General features: G+C 35.6%; 1 protein-coding gene across 6 annotated transcripts in view; it reads left to right on the top strand.

Annotated features, from left to right (window-relative positions):
- EPS15 (epidermal growth factor receptor pathway substrate 15) overlaps nt 1-15,558 on the top strand; it is a 136,660-nt gene that overhangs the window by 79,422 nt on the left and 41,680 nt on the right. For all 6 annotated transcript variants that reach the window (XM_058552390.1, XM_058552387.1, XM_058552389.1 and 3 more), the window contains one exon: nt 4,648-4,720. In XM_058552390.1, coding sequence (XP_058408373.1) covers nt 4,648-4,720 — 73 coding nt within the window. The remainder of the gene's footprint in view (nt 1-4,647; nt 4,721-15,558) is intronic.

The raw sequence follows: 15,558 nt of genomic DNA, 5'->3' as shown, positions 1-15,558 counted from the left end.
TTCTCCTCAGCTTCTTTGTGTGACAAGTTTGTTATTCTTTATTCAGGGACAACAAGTCCAGCAGCACCTGGACTCGCAATTGTCCATCTTCATCATTTCACAGGAATGATTTTTCTTAAGAATGAGTGAGATCCATTTAAAGTGCTTATCACGTAACACCTATCCTTTAGTAAATGCTTAATAAATGCTAGTTTCTGTAATTATTACTATTATTATTAGTAGTAGTGGTAGATATCGTAGTGGTAGTAGTAGTTTTCCATTAGTTCCAAATAAAGACCTCCTAGATAAAGATTCTGACTGCCTTGGCTTTGGTCATGGGCCCGTTCTTGAGTTAATCCCTGTGATTGTGAGGTGAGGTACTGGTGACTGGTTAAGCTCCGGACAGGAGTCAGTCCCTGGCCAATCATTGCTCCGAAAGGTTGAGTCTGTAAAAAGATGGCATCTTCTACTTGAACCGTAATGGGTAGAAAGATGATAGTTGAGGGAGAAGGAGAGGAGCAGTCTCCTAAAAGAAGGGTTGCTGGTAGGGTAAGGGAGGATCAGCCAGAACAAATAGCTGTTACTGTAGTGATTTAACTAAGATGACCTCTCATGGAGCCAGTATTTGAATTCTGGACTATTTTATTCCAAGTCTTATGCTTTGAAAACCATATAATAAGTTTCTAAAAGTAGAGAGTAGTTAGATTATTTTGAATATTTAGACAAGATTTTTGGGCAGAGATTTCAGTGATTACATTACATATTCAACAACTGTGTATTAGAATCAATGTTTTCTAAACTTTTTTGTAACCCATAATTCTTTTTAACAAATTTAAAAATTACTCTATCAATGTTATTTAAAATTCTAAGTAATGTTAATATCATGAGTAAAAAGAAACCACAGCATAAGCTCAAAGCCTGCTTTTTCGTAATTACATGACATCTTGTACATTTCACCTTGCAAATCTTAAGATGGTAGAGATACTAGCATCTGCATAACGAAAAATGAGACTGAAGCTGTGAAAGGTTATGTGACCTAATCAGAGTCAGAAAAACTACTTCATGGCAGAGCCAGATTAGAGCCCAGGTCTCCAGTTTTAGTCCCCTTTTCTTGCTCTACTTAAGACCCAGATGCCTTCCTGAAGACTACATAATGAGAATAACATGCTTTTCTGTGTTGGCTTGTGAGAGAGTTATTGGCGGTTAAACTACTTAATAATAAGAGCATAAATAAGTTTCAGGACTGAAAAATATACCTTCATGAGTTTCACAACTTTCTAAGTTTCCAGCTGGTTTCTTATTTTTATTATTTTCTGGTTGGAAAGTAATAGATGCTTATGTTCAGAAAAAAAGACATAAACTATGTATCTGGGAAGGACTTTGAAGGTGACTTAATCCTGTTTCTCTGACAATATTAGCGTTATATCAAAATTAAGACAGATTGCTTGCTCCCTTCTTCCCATAAACAGAGCCTGGGAAAATGAAAGTGAATTGCATGGACTCAAGGTCCCTGAGCTTGACTGCCCTTACGAATAGCTTTTCACTGCTTCATAATAGGTTTATGCAGTTATCAACTTGAGGCTTCTGAAAGCCTGACTTGTGCTTTGCTTTCCTTGCGTATTCAGCTACTAGGATCCATAGGACAGTGAGCCTTTGGAACACCAGGGAGCTCTATCCCTGGCCCTTCTTTATGGCTTTGGTATTCCTTAGGATGTGCCAGCATCTTGGGAGTAAATAGGGCCAGGGAGAAAGTTTAAGATAGAGAGTGTGTGGGACATTTCCTTTTCCTTTCCTGGATATTACTAAGGTTAAGGCAATAGCTTTTTCTGATATCCAAGATGACTAGTGCTTTGGGCAAAATGCTCACATACCTGTTTTTGAAATATATCTTATGTCTGTCTCATCCACATATATTGGTGGGCTCCTTAGGAAACTACATCTAATTATTGTTTTTTGTTGTGGCATAGAATCTGGAAAGAATTAAGTTTTTAAATTACTAATGTTAAACAGAACGCTTTGTATAGTTATGCATCTATCACCTTTAGAAAAATATACCTGTTATTTGAAAGAGAGGAAGTAAGAAATATGGACAAGCATCCTTAGCGCACCCAAATGTGTGTTTAGATATTTTTACTTGCATGAAATGAGAAGGATAGCTATAGAGCTTAAGAGTCTATGGAATATCACAGAATGACAGTTTGGCATCTGTGAAATTATAATATAAGTTACTGAGAAAATTATTTGATTTTCAGTCTAATTTATAGGACAAATTTTCAATTGTAATGTTTTTTATAGAAAGTAATACAACTGATCATTTTATTGTTTAAGTTTTCTGTTTAGTAATGTATGTTATACACTACTTGGTAATAAAAGGAGTTATTATGAGACCAGAATTTTACTAGATGAAAGTAGATCAAAAATTAAATTTAATTGATCTTAGTACTAAGAGAAATTAATACCTGAAGATTCCCATCTTTTATTTAGTTGGGAATGATCTTCAGAATATGTTCGGAGATATCACCACTGCTCCCCACCGCTCTAACACCCAAAATTATGAAGAGAAATTTATGCTTTCTAAGCTTCCTCCATTTTACCCAGTCATAAACTGTGTTTGCTGGTTAGAGCTGAGAATCCTTTGTAATCTGTTTTCCTTTTTTACCAAGTGAGCTTCCTTCTTTTGCTCTCCCATTCTTCTGCCTTGGCTACATTAAGTCAGCTCGCTGCCTTCTTGCAGCCCTGTTTTCCTACGTGCACACTTGATCTTCTGAGCAGACACTGTCAGTAACAGCAGTTAACAGTGGAGGAGAAAGGATTGAATACAAACATGCACATGAGTGTGTGCAATGCTGATCTATGATACCGTGTAATGTTTTCTATTTTTGTTGTTATCTACTGTGGGAAATGAGGAGCTGAATTGATATTGACCTTGTATGGAATGCCTCTGAGGATTTGGGCTGCAGGGAGGGGGCTGGTTTTTCATGTGACTTATGTCTGACATGCCGCAACAGGACTGAAAACATTCTTCTGCCTACATGAGGAGGAAAGAAAAAATTTCCAAGATTGAGTTTGCAGAATTTGTGGGGTATATTTAGATTTTTCTTCCTGTGTTTTTCTATTTTTCCATTTTACCTAATTTTTATAAGGGTTGGAGGTGGGGAATGACCTTTGCATAATAAGTAGATTGAGGTATGGGAGAAATGGGTTGCAACAATGGTTTGCATGGTAAGGGACTGTTTAAAATCTCCACGACATCGAGACCCACATTGGGACCCATCTGACAAACGGTTATTGAGCTCCTTGGCCATCTGAAGTGTTTAAAAGTAGCAGTGTACAAATAGCTTTATTCTTGTGCTTTTTTTCTCCCATACAAATCTTAAGAACATTGTGTCTGCATATCCAAAACAGTTGATTTATGTCTACATTAAATCTCACCTCAAAAAGGTGAGAAATATGAATGTAGCATGCGGTTGTCCCTTAAGTATCTCATTTGGTCTAATTTTCACACTTTCTTTTATGCTACAGCTTAATGGAGCCTGAGCTTATGTTTGAGTTATGTCTGGGACAAAACTGAAATATAGTCATGAAGCTCTAAGGAGAAACTCTGCAGTACTAGTCTGGAGGACTTCTTGAATGCCATCCCGCCTTCTTCATGTTGCCTTCTTTTACCTTTGCCCCTAACCCAAAAATGTATTGCTGCAGAGTTCTATGGCTTTTTCTCTCATTTTGTAGAAAAGAAAGTGAAGAAGGACTCTGTGTGTGTGTGCGCGCGCGCGCGTGTGTGATATCAGTACAAACAGGCAGTTAAATTTATGACATCAAAAGAAATAGCTTTATTTTGTAATTGTGAATCTAAGGTTGCTTAAGATTCATTCATTAGGAATCCATCTTTGATGGAACCATATAAGAATTTAGATAATGATGTTTCAAAATGCAAGTGGATCCTAGCATGTTTGATCTGAAGAGTAGAAAGAGATAAATGCTAATGTGATTCTTTTATTACTTAGTATACGTTGTTGTATATATTTGATCAATTGAGATTGATAGGTGGTCCTAAAATAGCTTTTTGAGCAGATGCGGTATATGATGGAGCAAATGGCCTGTGTGTTGACAGTCTTTTCCATTTTCTCTATGTTGTTTCATCCACATAGATGAAAAAATAGAATTTTTAATTCTAAAATTGGTGCACACCAGTGATTTAAGGGGAAATTAACACTTCAGTAAATATCCTTTTCTTAATATTGTTGACTGTTTCTATTAGCCATTTTCATTTGATTTGACAGTATACTTAAGGGTTAAGCTTACAGAGCTGATGCAACCCCTCCTTTTATTCACCAGCAGTTTTCATTGGACAGCATTTCCATAGCAACAGTGAGGTCAGTGAAACCTGAGTGTTTCATTGATTATATTTCTCCTCGTCCTTTTTTAATCTATTCTCGTTTCACCACATTTTAGTGAGAAAGCGTTTTTATTTATTTATTTTTTACAAACAGAGCTTATATTGATTTCTATTCCATAAATAATTAAAAGAGGGTAGAAGTCTGCCCTTCGTTTAAAAATTGAATGTTTCACTATGTATTTAAAAAGCGATTCAGGATTAGGAGGATGGATAACCATACCGGCTGTAGCTGATGTTCTCAAATATTCTTGCATTGTTTGCTGGTCTTCTAGGGAAAAGAATAATGTGGAACAGGACCTTAAGGAGAAAGAAGATAGTATTAAACAGAGGACAAGCGAGGTTCAGGTACGTGAACTGTAAAATTCAGTGTTTCATTTCTGATTTAGGAGGATTCATTTTAAATGTATAGGGTCATTTACTATGTGACTGTTGTGGTATTGATGAATAGGTCAAGGGAATACCTATTATTTATATGATAGAAATATTCATCTTTGCAAAATGATTGTTTTTTTCTGAATTCTGGCCTGTGAAGATTACACTGCAATGAGAAAGCAATATTTTTCAGCATGAATTTCTAGTTTTAAAAGTATTTTTAAGATAATATTTACCTGCATATTGTATCATTAAAGGTAAGTTTGAATGACTTACAATGTAAATATTATACCAATAAAATTAAATGAGTGAGATCATCATCATCATCATGAAAACACAAATTGCTTTTTCATGGATTTGAGATTTTTTTAGCTAGACCTACTATTTTAAAGTACTGTTTCTCGTAATACTGGTAGGGTGGGAAATGATATGGAACAATTTAAAATTGCTATTTAAATTGCTACTATAAGTTGCTTAGTAGCCAAGATATCTTAAACTTTGACATAAGGAGATTTAATTCATTTTCACAAGTGCTGTGTTAAGTAGCTCCATTTTACAAATAGAAAAGAAAATAAAACTTCGGTTTCCTACTGGGAAATGATACAAAAAGGGGTATTTCAAACATTAAAAATATAGAAAATTGGGCAGTGTTGCTTTTAGAGCAGTAAGCAATGCATGTGACCGTGTTATTGGGGCACCGTTTCCTGAATGCTGCACCAGCAAATACAGGAGGTTGGATGTAGAAGCACTGGCAGCAGTTGCCACTAAGAGCTCACGGATTGGCATTTCTTAACACGTTACTTGTATGTTGGATTTCCCTGCTTGTCTTGCTAGTTTTAAATTGGTGACAGCTCCAAATTGTTAGATCCTTTGTTTTGTTTTGAGGTAGGACATTCACCAGAGATTGTCTATTAGGTGGACTGTGCTAGAGTGCGGAGAATGATTTACTGAGAGATCGAGGAAGAAGCCAGAGAGACTTCTTGTTGGAAGTTGCTTCTCTTATTGGATGACTGCATTTATTATATATTCTGGAATTTTCCTAGAGGTGATGCAGAAGTCAGGAGATCGTCTCTAATATATTTCTCTTTGTGGCAGTGAGATGAAGGGTGGTTACCTCATTATATTATTTTTGTGCAGTTTTTGAGCTTCTTAAGAAATGCAAAAGAGTCATTCCTAAAAATAGTTTAAGAATGGAAGATAAAATAATCTACAAAATTTTTCTCAATCTGAAGAGATATAGTTACTGATATAATCTTGGACAGCTTCTAAATTTAGCCAGATAATGTTTCAAAGTACAAAGGTTTTTGTGATAGATAATATTTTGTTATTTGTTTACGTCTACCTGTTGATTTTTCCCTGCTCCATCTTTTAAGGATGTGAATTTAAATAGCCAGTTTAGAAGAACATTCAAATTTACATTATTCCTTTCAGGCCAAATGCTATCCTTAGATATGTGATTTCTTATAATTATAGAAGTTTTGTTGTCAGTCAAAGTGTCTTGGGGATTTGCTTGTCCTTCTTTACTTAGTGGTGATGGTAAGATATATGTTAAACCTTAAGCTTTGCTAAATTCAAAATTTATGATTGACAGAGGAAGTCTAAATTGTTGAATTTTTCTACATAGCATGCTGTAAATAAAAGGCATCTTGGGGCATGGTTAGTACAGACAAAGTTGTAATGGTTGAACATAAGTTCATTGAAAAAGAACAGTGGATTAATGCTTTGCATTGGTAGATTTATTACTCATTCCACCCCAATACAGGTATCTCTGTGTTATCCAGGGTAATGAGACACCAGACTAAAAATGACATGGATAGTTGACATCTACAAGTAATTGAAACTTTTTATTTTAGTGATCATTTTCAATTTTCTAAAGCACAAAACAACTTAGCAGAAGTGGTAGTAAGTAGATTTCATTACGTATTGAGTTAACTCTGATTTACCCTTTGGTTAATGAGGCACAGCCTAGGAATAATATAGATAATTAAAATCTGTAAATAACTCCAGCTCCTAGTGCTTATTTTCTAATTTCTCTGGCCAAAGGTAGTTTACTAGAGCTATTAATAAATAGCAGAATCAAAGAATATGTACTTCACTGCTTCTTTTTGACCCTATTTTCTAGTAGGTGCTAATGAGAAATGCCAAAACAAAGACATCAGAAGAGAAGTAAGGGAATTTTGACCTATCAGTGAGTGTTTGCCTAATCCAAACTTGGCTTTTCCGAGTGTTCTTGCTTTTCTCCATATTTATAAAGTCACAGATAAAGATTATACAAGCTCAAATCTCAAGCACAGAAATCAAACTTTCAAAGCCTCTTTAGATGTGACCAAAGCACCAAAAGACTAGTTCTTTTTTGTTTGTTTTGCATTTATATTAATCTTCCTAATCCAGTTAAATTAGAAAATCTACTACATAATTTCTAAATTTTTGTTTCCTATCTATATTCCCGTATTCTACCATCTTGAAAACTTTCAGTTCAAGATTTTTTTCTTGAAGACCAAACCAATGATTACCTTCAAATTTTATTTCATGAGATGATCACTGTTAACTCATATGAGGTACACTGCTAGTTCATCAAGTTCTATGGAGAGGTTAGGCCCAAAGTGATCCGAGGAGGGAAAGCTATAAAAGGCCATTCTATCTCAAATGTTTATGGCTTGGGCTTTTTTGTTGTTGTTCAAGGGAAAAGGTAGACACACATTCTTTCCTACCTTAAACTGCCTGTGTACCATTTTATTAAAATTTTTCTTCTGAGAAGTCAAGAAATATTTAGGAATTCATCTTCATATGTATGCTTTCTTCAGTGTTGCATAGGAGTTTATAGGAACAACTTTATATCAGACAAACTTGAATTCAGTTCCTGGTTCTGGCTCTTCCTAGGTTTGTGATCCTAAGTAAGTAATTTAACCACTCTGCACATTAGTTTTCTTGTCTGTAACATGGGATAATAGAAATACCAAACACTTAAGGTTGCTATAAGAACAGAATGAAATACTGCAGGTAAAGTGCCTCACAGAGTGATTGGCACCAGGTAAGAGTTCAGTAAATGTTCTGATTGGTAGTAGTTTTCTATAGCCTACTGTCATCTCCTTTTTACCCTCCCTTCATCGTCAAGCTCCTTCTTCTCTGCCTTCTGTCTTGACTCAGGGCTATCTGCACATAGGGCTCACCAATTTGAAAATGCTCTTTTTTTTTTTTTTTTGCTATTGCTGCCACTTTAGCTACCAACCTATTTCTCTCTCTGTCTCTCTTTTTTTTTTTTTTTTTGCTTTGTGTGGCCGTTTTTCCCCTTCCTATCCTTTCAGTAACCCTATTTAATCTGCTGTTTACCATGCCACTTTGCTTTAATATTTCTCCCCAGGACTAGCAATAATCGCAAGGCCAAATCCATTGGTCCTTCCTGCATTGATTACTGCTTTCTTGGATGGCGCTCTTCTAGATATTCTGCTACCTCTCTGACTCTTTGTTTCTGTTGCCTTTGCCAGGGACTGACTGACATACTGTCTCCCTTCCTCACCTCCTCCTTTTCCGTACCCTCTGTCATCCATGTGCTGATGACTCCCAAATATTTTTCAAGCCTTCGACTCTCCTGAGTGCCAGTCTCACATCTCCAGTTAGGCATTTTGATTTTTATCATTTCAAAATCAGTATGTCTAAAATGAATCTGATCTTGTTGATAATTGAACTTTCCTATTTCTGTCAGTGTTTTTCTTTCTCACTACTGTCACCTTTTCACCTAACATCAAAAAGTTTAAAGTCAGGTTATGAATGCTTACCCCATCCTCTTCTTCCCTTTCTTCCTAAACCAGTTTTAGTATCATGACTCTCAGATGTGAAAATCCTTACTGCTACCCACTGTCACTGTTAATGATGGAAGGATCTCATACCTCATGGGTATATTGGAGGTAGAAAAGAAGATGAGATACAAACCCTCCTATTGTACTACTTTATTTTTTGATTGCCTCTGAACTGTGTGCCAAACACATTCTCTTTCTTATTCCCACCCTTATACCTTTTGTTGTTGTAATCTAGAATGTTCCCTACCTCCCTGCTTATGTGAGTTCTACCCAGGCCTTAAACCTCAGCTCAAATCACACGACTTCTCTAACACTTTCCCTTCTGGGGCTGGCCTGGTGGCGTAGCGGTTGGGTTTGCGCATTCCGCTTCGGCGGCCTGGGGTTTGCTGGTTCAGATCCTGGGCGCGCACCTATGTGCCGCTCATTAACCCGTGCTGAGGCAGTGTCCCACATAGAGCAACTAGAAGCATGTACAGCTATGATGTACAACTATCTACTGGGGCTTTGGGGGGAAAAAAGGAAAAATAGGAGGAAGATTGGCAACAGATGTTAGTTCAGGGCCAATCTTCCTCAAAAACAAAACAAAAAACAATTTCCATGACAAACATTTAAAAAAAAAAAAAAATTTCCCTTCTCTGTCCCTTCAGTCTACACTAGTCTTTCCTGTGTTGGAACTCCCAGAGGAGTGTGTATACACTTATATGGTGTGTCCAGTATGTTACCTTATTGTGCTAGTTTAGTGTGTGTGTATATAGATTCCAATATCTTGCGGCCTGTGTTGTGAGCTCCTTAGCTTAGAAATTGTACCTTAGATGATATCTTTCACTATATTTGGTAATATATTGTTAGATAGAGGTAAATTTAAAGAAGCTGTTGACAATAGAAATGATTAAACTTCAATTTTGTGCATGAAATTAAAAATAGGACAAGACACATCCAGAAACCACAGGCAGAAAGGATTGGGAGCACAGTAGATGTCATGAAGAGTCAGGCTTCTCCATATTGTTCAAACTGCCCTCATGCAAAAGAAACTCCCAATTATTTATACTTTATCAGTAAGATTCAGTAATTCATAGTAATTGTCCATGTTTTTTTACATTTTAATTCACTCAGTTGTTTTTTTTCTTAGATGAGAGGGATGACTTATTTTGGGTGGAAATAAAATTAGATACATGAGCTCAACATTCTTTTCCTAGCGGTAATGTTCTTAGAACATGCTGCGAAGCATATGACTGGAAACTAAAGGCAGGTTGTTAGTGAGGTTTTCTAACACCCACCCTAGTTTAATAGACTCTCTTTCTGTTCTTTGACTTAAACATCTTGCTCTGTAGTTGATACTTTTTTTATATTAAGAATATGCCTATAACTCCCATTTTGAAAATTAGGCCAACATAATAAATGTACCTGATTATTTCTAGTTTTGGATTAGTCTATAGAGATTTTTTTAATCAATTAAATGATTAACATTTTCTATAAGATTACCAAAATACTTAAAATTCCCCTTGTTCTCTTTAAGAATTCTTCATGTATAGATATACTAGTATATGTCTGTATATATGCTTTGATTTTTGTTTTTAAGTATTTTATTCATGAATTAGGGTCCTTTTTTGGCTTATTTTTTACTCTGTATTTTATATGAAACAAATGCAAATGTATTCATGTTGCTAATATTTCATAGGTTTAATGCTTAACTTCTTCAGTTGTACAACTGCCTTGGGTTCCTAAAACGAATTATTTTACTATTTAATATAGCTAAGAGTTTTTATGTATTTGTTTAAATTTTATTTCTGCTACCCACCTAGCACTTCATGAAGTGTGGCAGGATGAGGATGAGTTTATCATTTTCAGTAATTTGTGTGATTTCTAGAAAACAGGGCATTTTCCTTAAAGTTTCTTTTTAAATAAAGCCAAGATCCCAGCTCAAGGATCCCTTCATTCCTAAACAAGGAACCTTGGATGTGGCTTGCTTTGGTATTTTTCTAAAACAAACCTTGGCACTGTATTACAGTAGTCTTGTTCACTTCATCCTTACCATTCTCTCATTGCTGGTATCCTCCTTTCTTTTGCTGTTGATGGCACAGGTGGGCAAATACAGTACAATCATGAAAATAGAGCATAACTAGGAAGGCACCTGCAAACACCTTTAGTCACTCACTTGATGGTATGGCATTTGGTAGTGCTGAGGTCGTGCAGTGATTCAGGAGAGGATTTTCCCAAAGGGTTACCTTAAGGATAAAAGAAAATTATCCTATTTTAGTAGAAGACATTGTTTGCTGGGAGAACCTGCCACTGCCCTAATCACGGGTGGGGCCGTGGGGGGCCAGGGAGGGAGATGTGCATCTGTTGCCTTCACTTAGTCTCAGGATAAGTAAATCTGTACCAAAATAAAATAGCCAATTATATCTGGATACCAATATTGATGTGGAAATTGTGTTGCAGTGGTGGTAGCCTTACAAGTAATTTTGCAGTGAAATTTGATTCTTATTCTTGTTAGTGCATGTGTTTATATCTGTTCATTTTGATTTTGTGTAGTTCAATAATTTTAAGTCTGCTTACTGAAAAAGAAGACCCTTTTGTATATAGATTAGTATTGGAATTTTTTAGAGAATCTCTTTTCTCTTATTTAGACATAGATATGGGGAAACATTAATTATAATTAATTTTAATATGGACGTCTATTCAGCTTAAAATATATCACTAATATGGGGCATTTTCTCAGTAGCCTTTCTCTTAAAGGCCTGTACTTTTGTGTTACTGTGTGGATTTTTACTGTAGCTAAAAAGTGAGGTTGGGAAATTTGAGTGAATGTGTTTGCTCTTTGGAAGAGAAAGGGCAAGAATAAGTAAATATTATATTGGCTTGTTTATTCCCTTTCTTCTTGCATAATCCTATCTTCAATGTGTTTGAAATGGCTCACTACAAATACTAGTTTTGAAAAATGGTTCAGTTTATTAAAGGAAATCCTACTATTGGTAGTTCTTACATAAAAATTAAGTCATATCAGTATATTTTTATATTGGTATGAATCCACCAGAGATATGTGATTCTTGAAAAACTGCAAACACGACATTTTCTTTTTTTTTTTTTTTTTGTGAAGATGTAAGCCCTGAGCTGACATCCATGCTAATCCTCCTCTTTTTGCTGAGGAAGACCGGCTTGAGCTAACATCTGTTGCCAGTCCTCCTGCTTTGTTTTTTCCCCAAAGCCCCAGTAGATAGTTGTATGTCATAGTTGCACATCCTTCCAGTTGCTGTATGTGGGACTCGGCCTCAGCATGGCCGGAGAAGCAGTGCGTTGGTGCATGCCCGGGATATGAACCTGGGCTGCCAGCAGCGGAGCGCGTGCACTTAACCGCAAAGCCACGGGGCCGGCCCAAACGTGACATTTTCTGATTGTAGTACTAATGAGTCCATTAGTAATCCCGTAAAATATAGAAAAGTATAGAAAGAGAAAACTCCACGATTTCACAATTCTAGGGAGAGCTGTTTTTAACATTTTGCTATATTTTTATGAATATACATAAATGGCTTTATATTTATTTGTGATCATACTGTATACACCTTTGTATTCAGCTTTTAAAAATTAGCATTATGTCCTAGACATTTTCTTATATTATGTGACCCTTTTAAGGTAAATTTTATTTTTCTTAATTGAATTTACAATAAAAGCAGAGGCATCAAAATTGCATCTAATTATAAAGACTAGATATGATTAGAGACCTCAAGTCCAAGATTTTTCTTTGGGGTTTGAGAGAGGGTAGGAAATTAGATTAGAATATTTGAAGATAGAAAGAGGTAACAGATATTTTTCCTGTCCCCCCCCCGAATATTTTTAATTAAAAGGAAAGGGAAAAAATTTTTTCCCAGGATTCTTAAAAAAATGCTTTTTGGGCCAGCATATCATTATATATAAACTCTATAATAATTTTATCAACAAAGTAAGGTATTTATAATGGATTATATTTCCAAAGTAATAAAATTAATTAATTTAGATCTGCAGGTGGCATTCTTTTAAAATATTTTATAATTGAATTATAAGAATTTTTCAAACCACTGTGCTTTTTCAAGCTACTATTTTAAAGTGAAGCTGTTGTTTTGCCTTCGTGAAGAGTAAGAATAGCACATAATATAATGTAAAAAAACAAATATATAAGCTCAAAAACACAAGAAAGGTACATGCCACAGTGATGTACTAATGCAGTAAAAATTATTTCCATATGGTGGAATTTTTTTTTTTTTTTTTTTTTGCTGAGGAAGGTGCACCTGAGCTAACATCCATTGCCAATCTTCCTCTTTTTGTGTGTGAGCTGCCGCCACAGCATGGCCGCTGACAGATAAGTGGTGTAGGTCCACACCTGGGAACCGAACCCAGGCCGATGAAGTGGAGTGCTCCAAACTGCAACCACTAGGCCGCTGGGGCTGGCCCATATAATGGAAATTTGAAATGTCAGATCAATCTTGGTCTCTAGACTATAAAAATATTGAATCAGTATAGAAATTTAGGTATTTAATTTAACAAAAAGCATTTATCATAGGTCAGTTTGAGGCTAATATTAATATTTAGCTATAGTTTAAATACAGAGCGAAGCCTTTCAGTGTATATTGAAAGACAGTAAAGTTCTTTCTTTCTGTCAACCTCAGGCACATTTCCCAGGTTTCTCCCAGATACTAGAATCCTTGTGATAGTTGCAAATCATGGCTTAATTGATTGTCTGGAATGTGCTAGGCATTATACTAGGTTGTGGAACCTCAAAGAAAGATAAGGCATTGGCTCTGTCCTTCAGCAGTTTATTATTTAGGGGGGTAGCTATAATACAGTGTAGTTAGTGTGGTAACAGAGGTTAGGTACAAACTGCTGTGAGAGCACAGCAAAGTAAAGAGCTATAAAACCAGTAAAGGAAGCTCCAGGTGGGTCAGAGGAGATGAAATTTGGCTGGACCTTGAAGAATGAGTAGTGAGATTCCAGATAATGATGGTGTAGAAGAGCATTCCAGGCAGAGGAAGTCGCTTAGGAAAGGCACAGGGACATTGAAATATATGGTCTATTGGAGAAAGAAGAGTGTCTGTTGAGGCTGAGGCACAGGTGAATATGAGGAAAGGAAGGTAGTAGAAGAGGAAGGGGCCCAGATTTGAAAGTTTTAATGTCTTGTAGCCAGTTTTACTTTATCCTGCAGATAAGAGGGAACCATCATATGTTTTTGAAATAGCAGAGTGATTCAAGAAATTTCCTTTGCAATGAATTACTTTTTAAGGAAGTTGGACATTTGGAATAGGAAGAAACAAAGGCAGAAAAACCAGTTATGAAACAAGGGAGGGAAAGTGAAAACTAGCATGTATTTATTGAGAGCCAGTGCTAGGTACATATCTAAAGCTATATCTCCATTTTGAGTATGGATCAGTTAACAGTATAAGCAATGTTAGGCATGCCGGTAAATTAATGATAAAGTACTAGTGGAGCTCACCATTATGAATCTGTAATTACGTAGACTCATGGAATGTTAGCCCAAGAAGAGTCTTTCATGATCCTCCATTGTGTTGGCCTCAAAAGGAATTTTTTAAAGAAAGCAGCATGATAGTACTTGTACTTTTAGATTAATCAGTTGAGAAAATACAAGATAAAAAGCAGTTATTCTAGGCATTGTTCATTGTTTTATTTAGTCACAGAAGCATCTACATATATTTGAGAAATGGTGGCACACGTATGAGACATTTAGTTTACAGACAGTATACAGCATAGTGTTTTAGAGCTCAAACTCTGGAATCAGAACCTGGTTTGAATCCATCGCTTGCTGACTATAACTTTGGACAAGTTACTTGCCCATCTGTACCTCAGTTTTCTCATCTGTAAAATGTGAGTAAAATAGTACCTATCTCATAGATCTGTCCTATGGATTATAATTGAGTTAATATATGTAAAGAGCCTGGGACAGTACCTAACACATTGTAAGCGCTATTGAAAGTGTTTGCTATTATGATGATGATGCTGTCTTGTCTAAATCATGCAATAATTCAGAGACCTTCTTCTGATAAGTTTTTCTTCCATTGTTCTTAGATTCTTATTCTGATGAATGATTATTGGGGTCTTTGAATAGGTATGTTATTAAAAAGATACTGTTATTTTTAGAAATTTGTGTTCACGATTTTACTTCACCCTCCTTGAGATCTCTGCACACCTCCTGCCGACACATGCCTTAGAGTTATCTTTCTCACTTGTGGTTCCTGGAGAGAATTAAGTCATTATATGGAATCATTTATATATAATGAATGAACCTCTCTACTCTGCATCTACAGTGGTGCTAGTAATGTACCATTCTTCGGAGAATGGGAAAATAGTCACTGAAATGATTTTCTGTGGTTCAGATGAGAAACCCCAATTGCCAGAGGATAAGTGAGTCAGACCATCTTGGTTGCTGTGTTTCGTAGTGGTAACGATAATGGCAATGGCTGTTTTCATCTATCTCCTAGGGTCTCCTTTGTATTTTTTTAAAATAGACTTTATTTTTTAGAGCAGTTTTAGGTTGAGAGCAAAATTATGCAGAAGGTACAGAGATTTCCCATTGCATTAAAAAAAAAAATCTCTGTAGCCTTTATTGTTAAGCATAAGGTCTGGCACATAGATGAATAAATAAATATAGCATTTTCAAAATCATTTATGTTTTTTTGTTCTAAGAAATTCTTTCTTACACTGAGATCTGTATTTTCTTCTATACATCTTAAAGTTTTGTCTTTCATGTTTAGGTCTGTAATTTACCTGGAATTTATTTTTCTGTTTCATATGATTTAGAAACTTACTTTAATTTTTTTTTTCTTTTTGCCATATGGGTTTGCCTAGCATCATTTACTGAATAGTTAGTTCTCTTTTCCTCTAGTTAATTTTAATGTCATGTCTTTGCATCATTTTTTCTGTGTGCCTAGATCTGTGTCTAAATTCTCTTTTCTGTTCCTTTGATCTATTTGTCTATCCTTGCATCAACACCAAACTGTCTTAATTATTTTAGCTTTCCAATAATTCATG

This window comes from Diceros bicornis, chromosome 13 (genome assembly GCF_020826845.1).
Source record: "Diceros bicornis minor isolate mBicDic1 chromosome 13, mDicBic1.mat.cur, whole genome shotgun sequence".
Classification (NCBI taxonomy): domain Eukaryota; kingdom Metazoa; phylum Chordata; class Mammalia; order Perissodactyla; family Rhinocerotidae; genus Diceros; species Diceros bicornis.
Note: the sequence above shows the minus strand (reverse complement) of the source record. Positions and strands in the feature narration are given on the sequence as shown.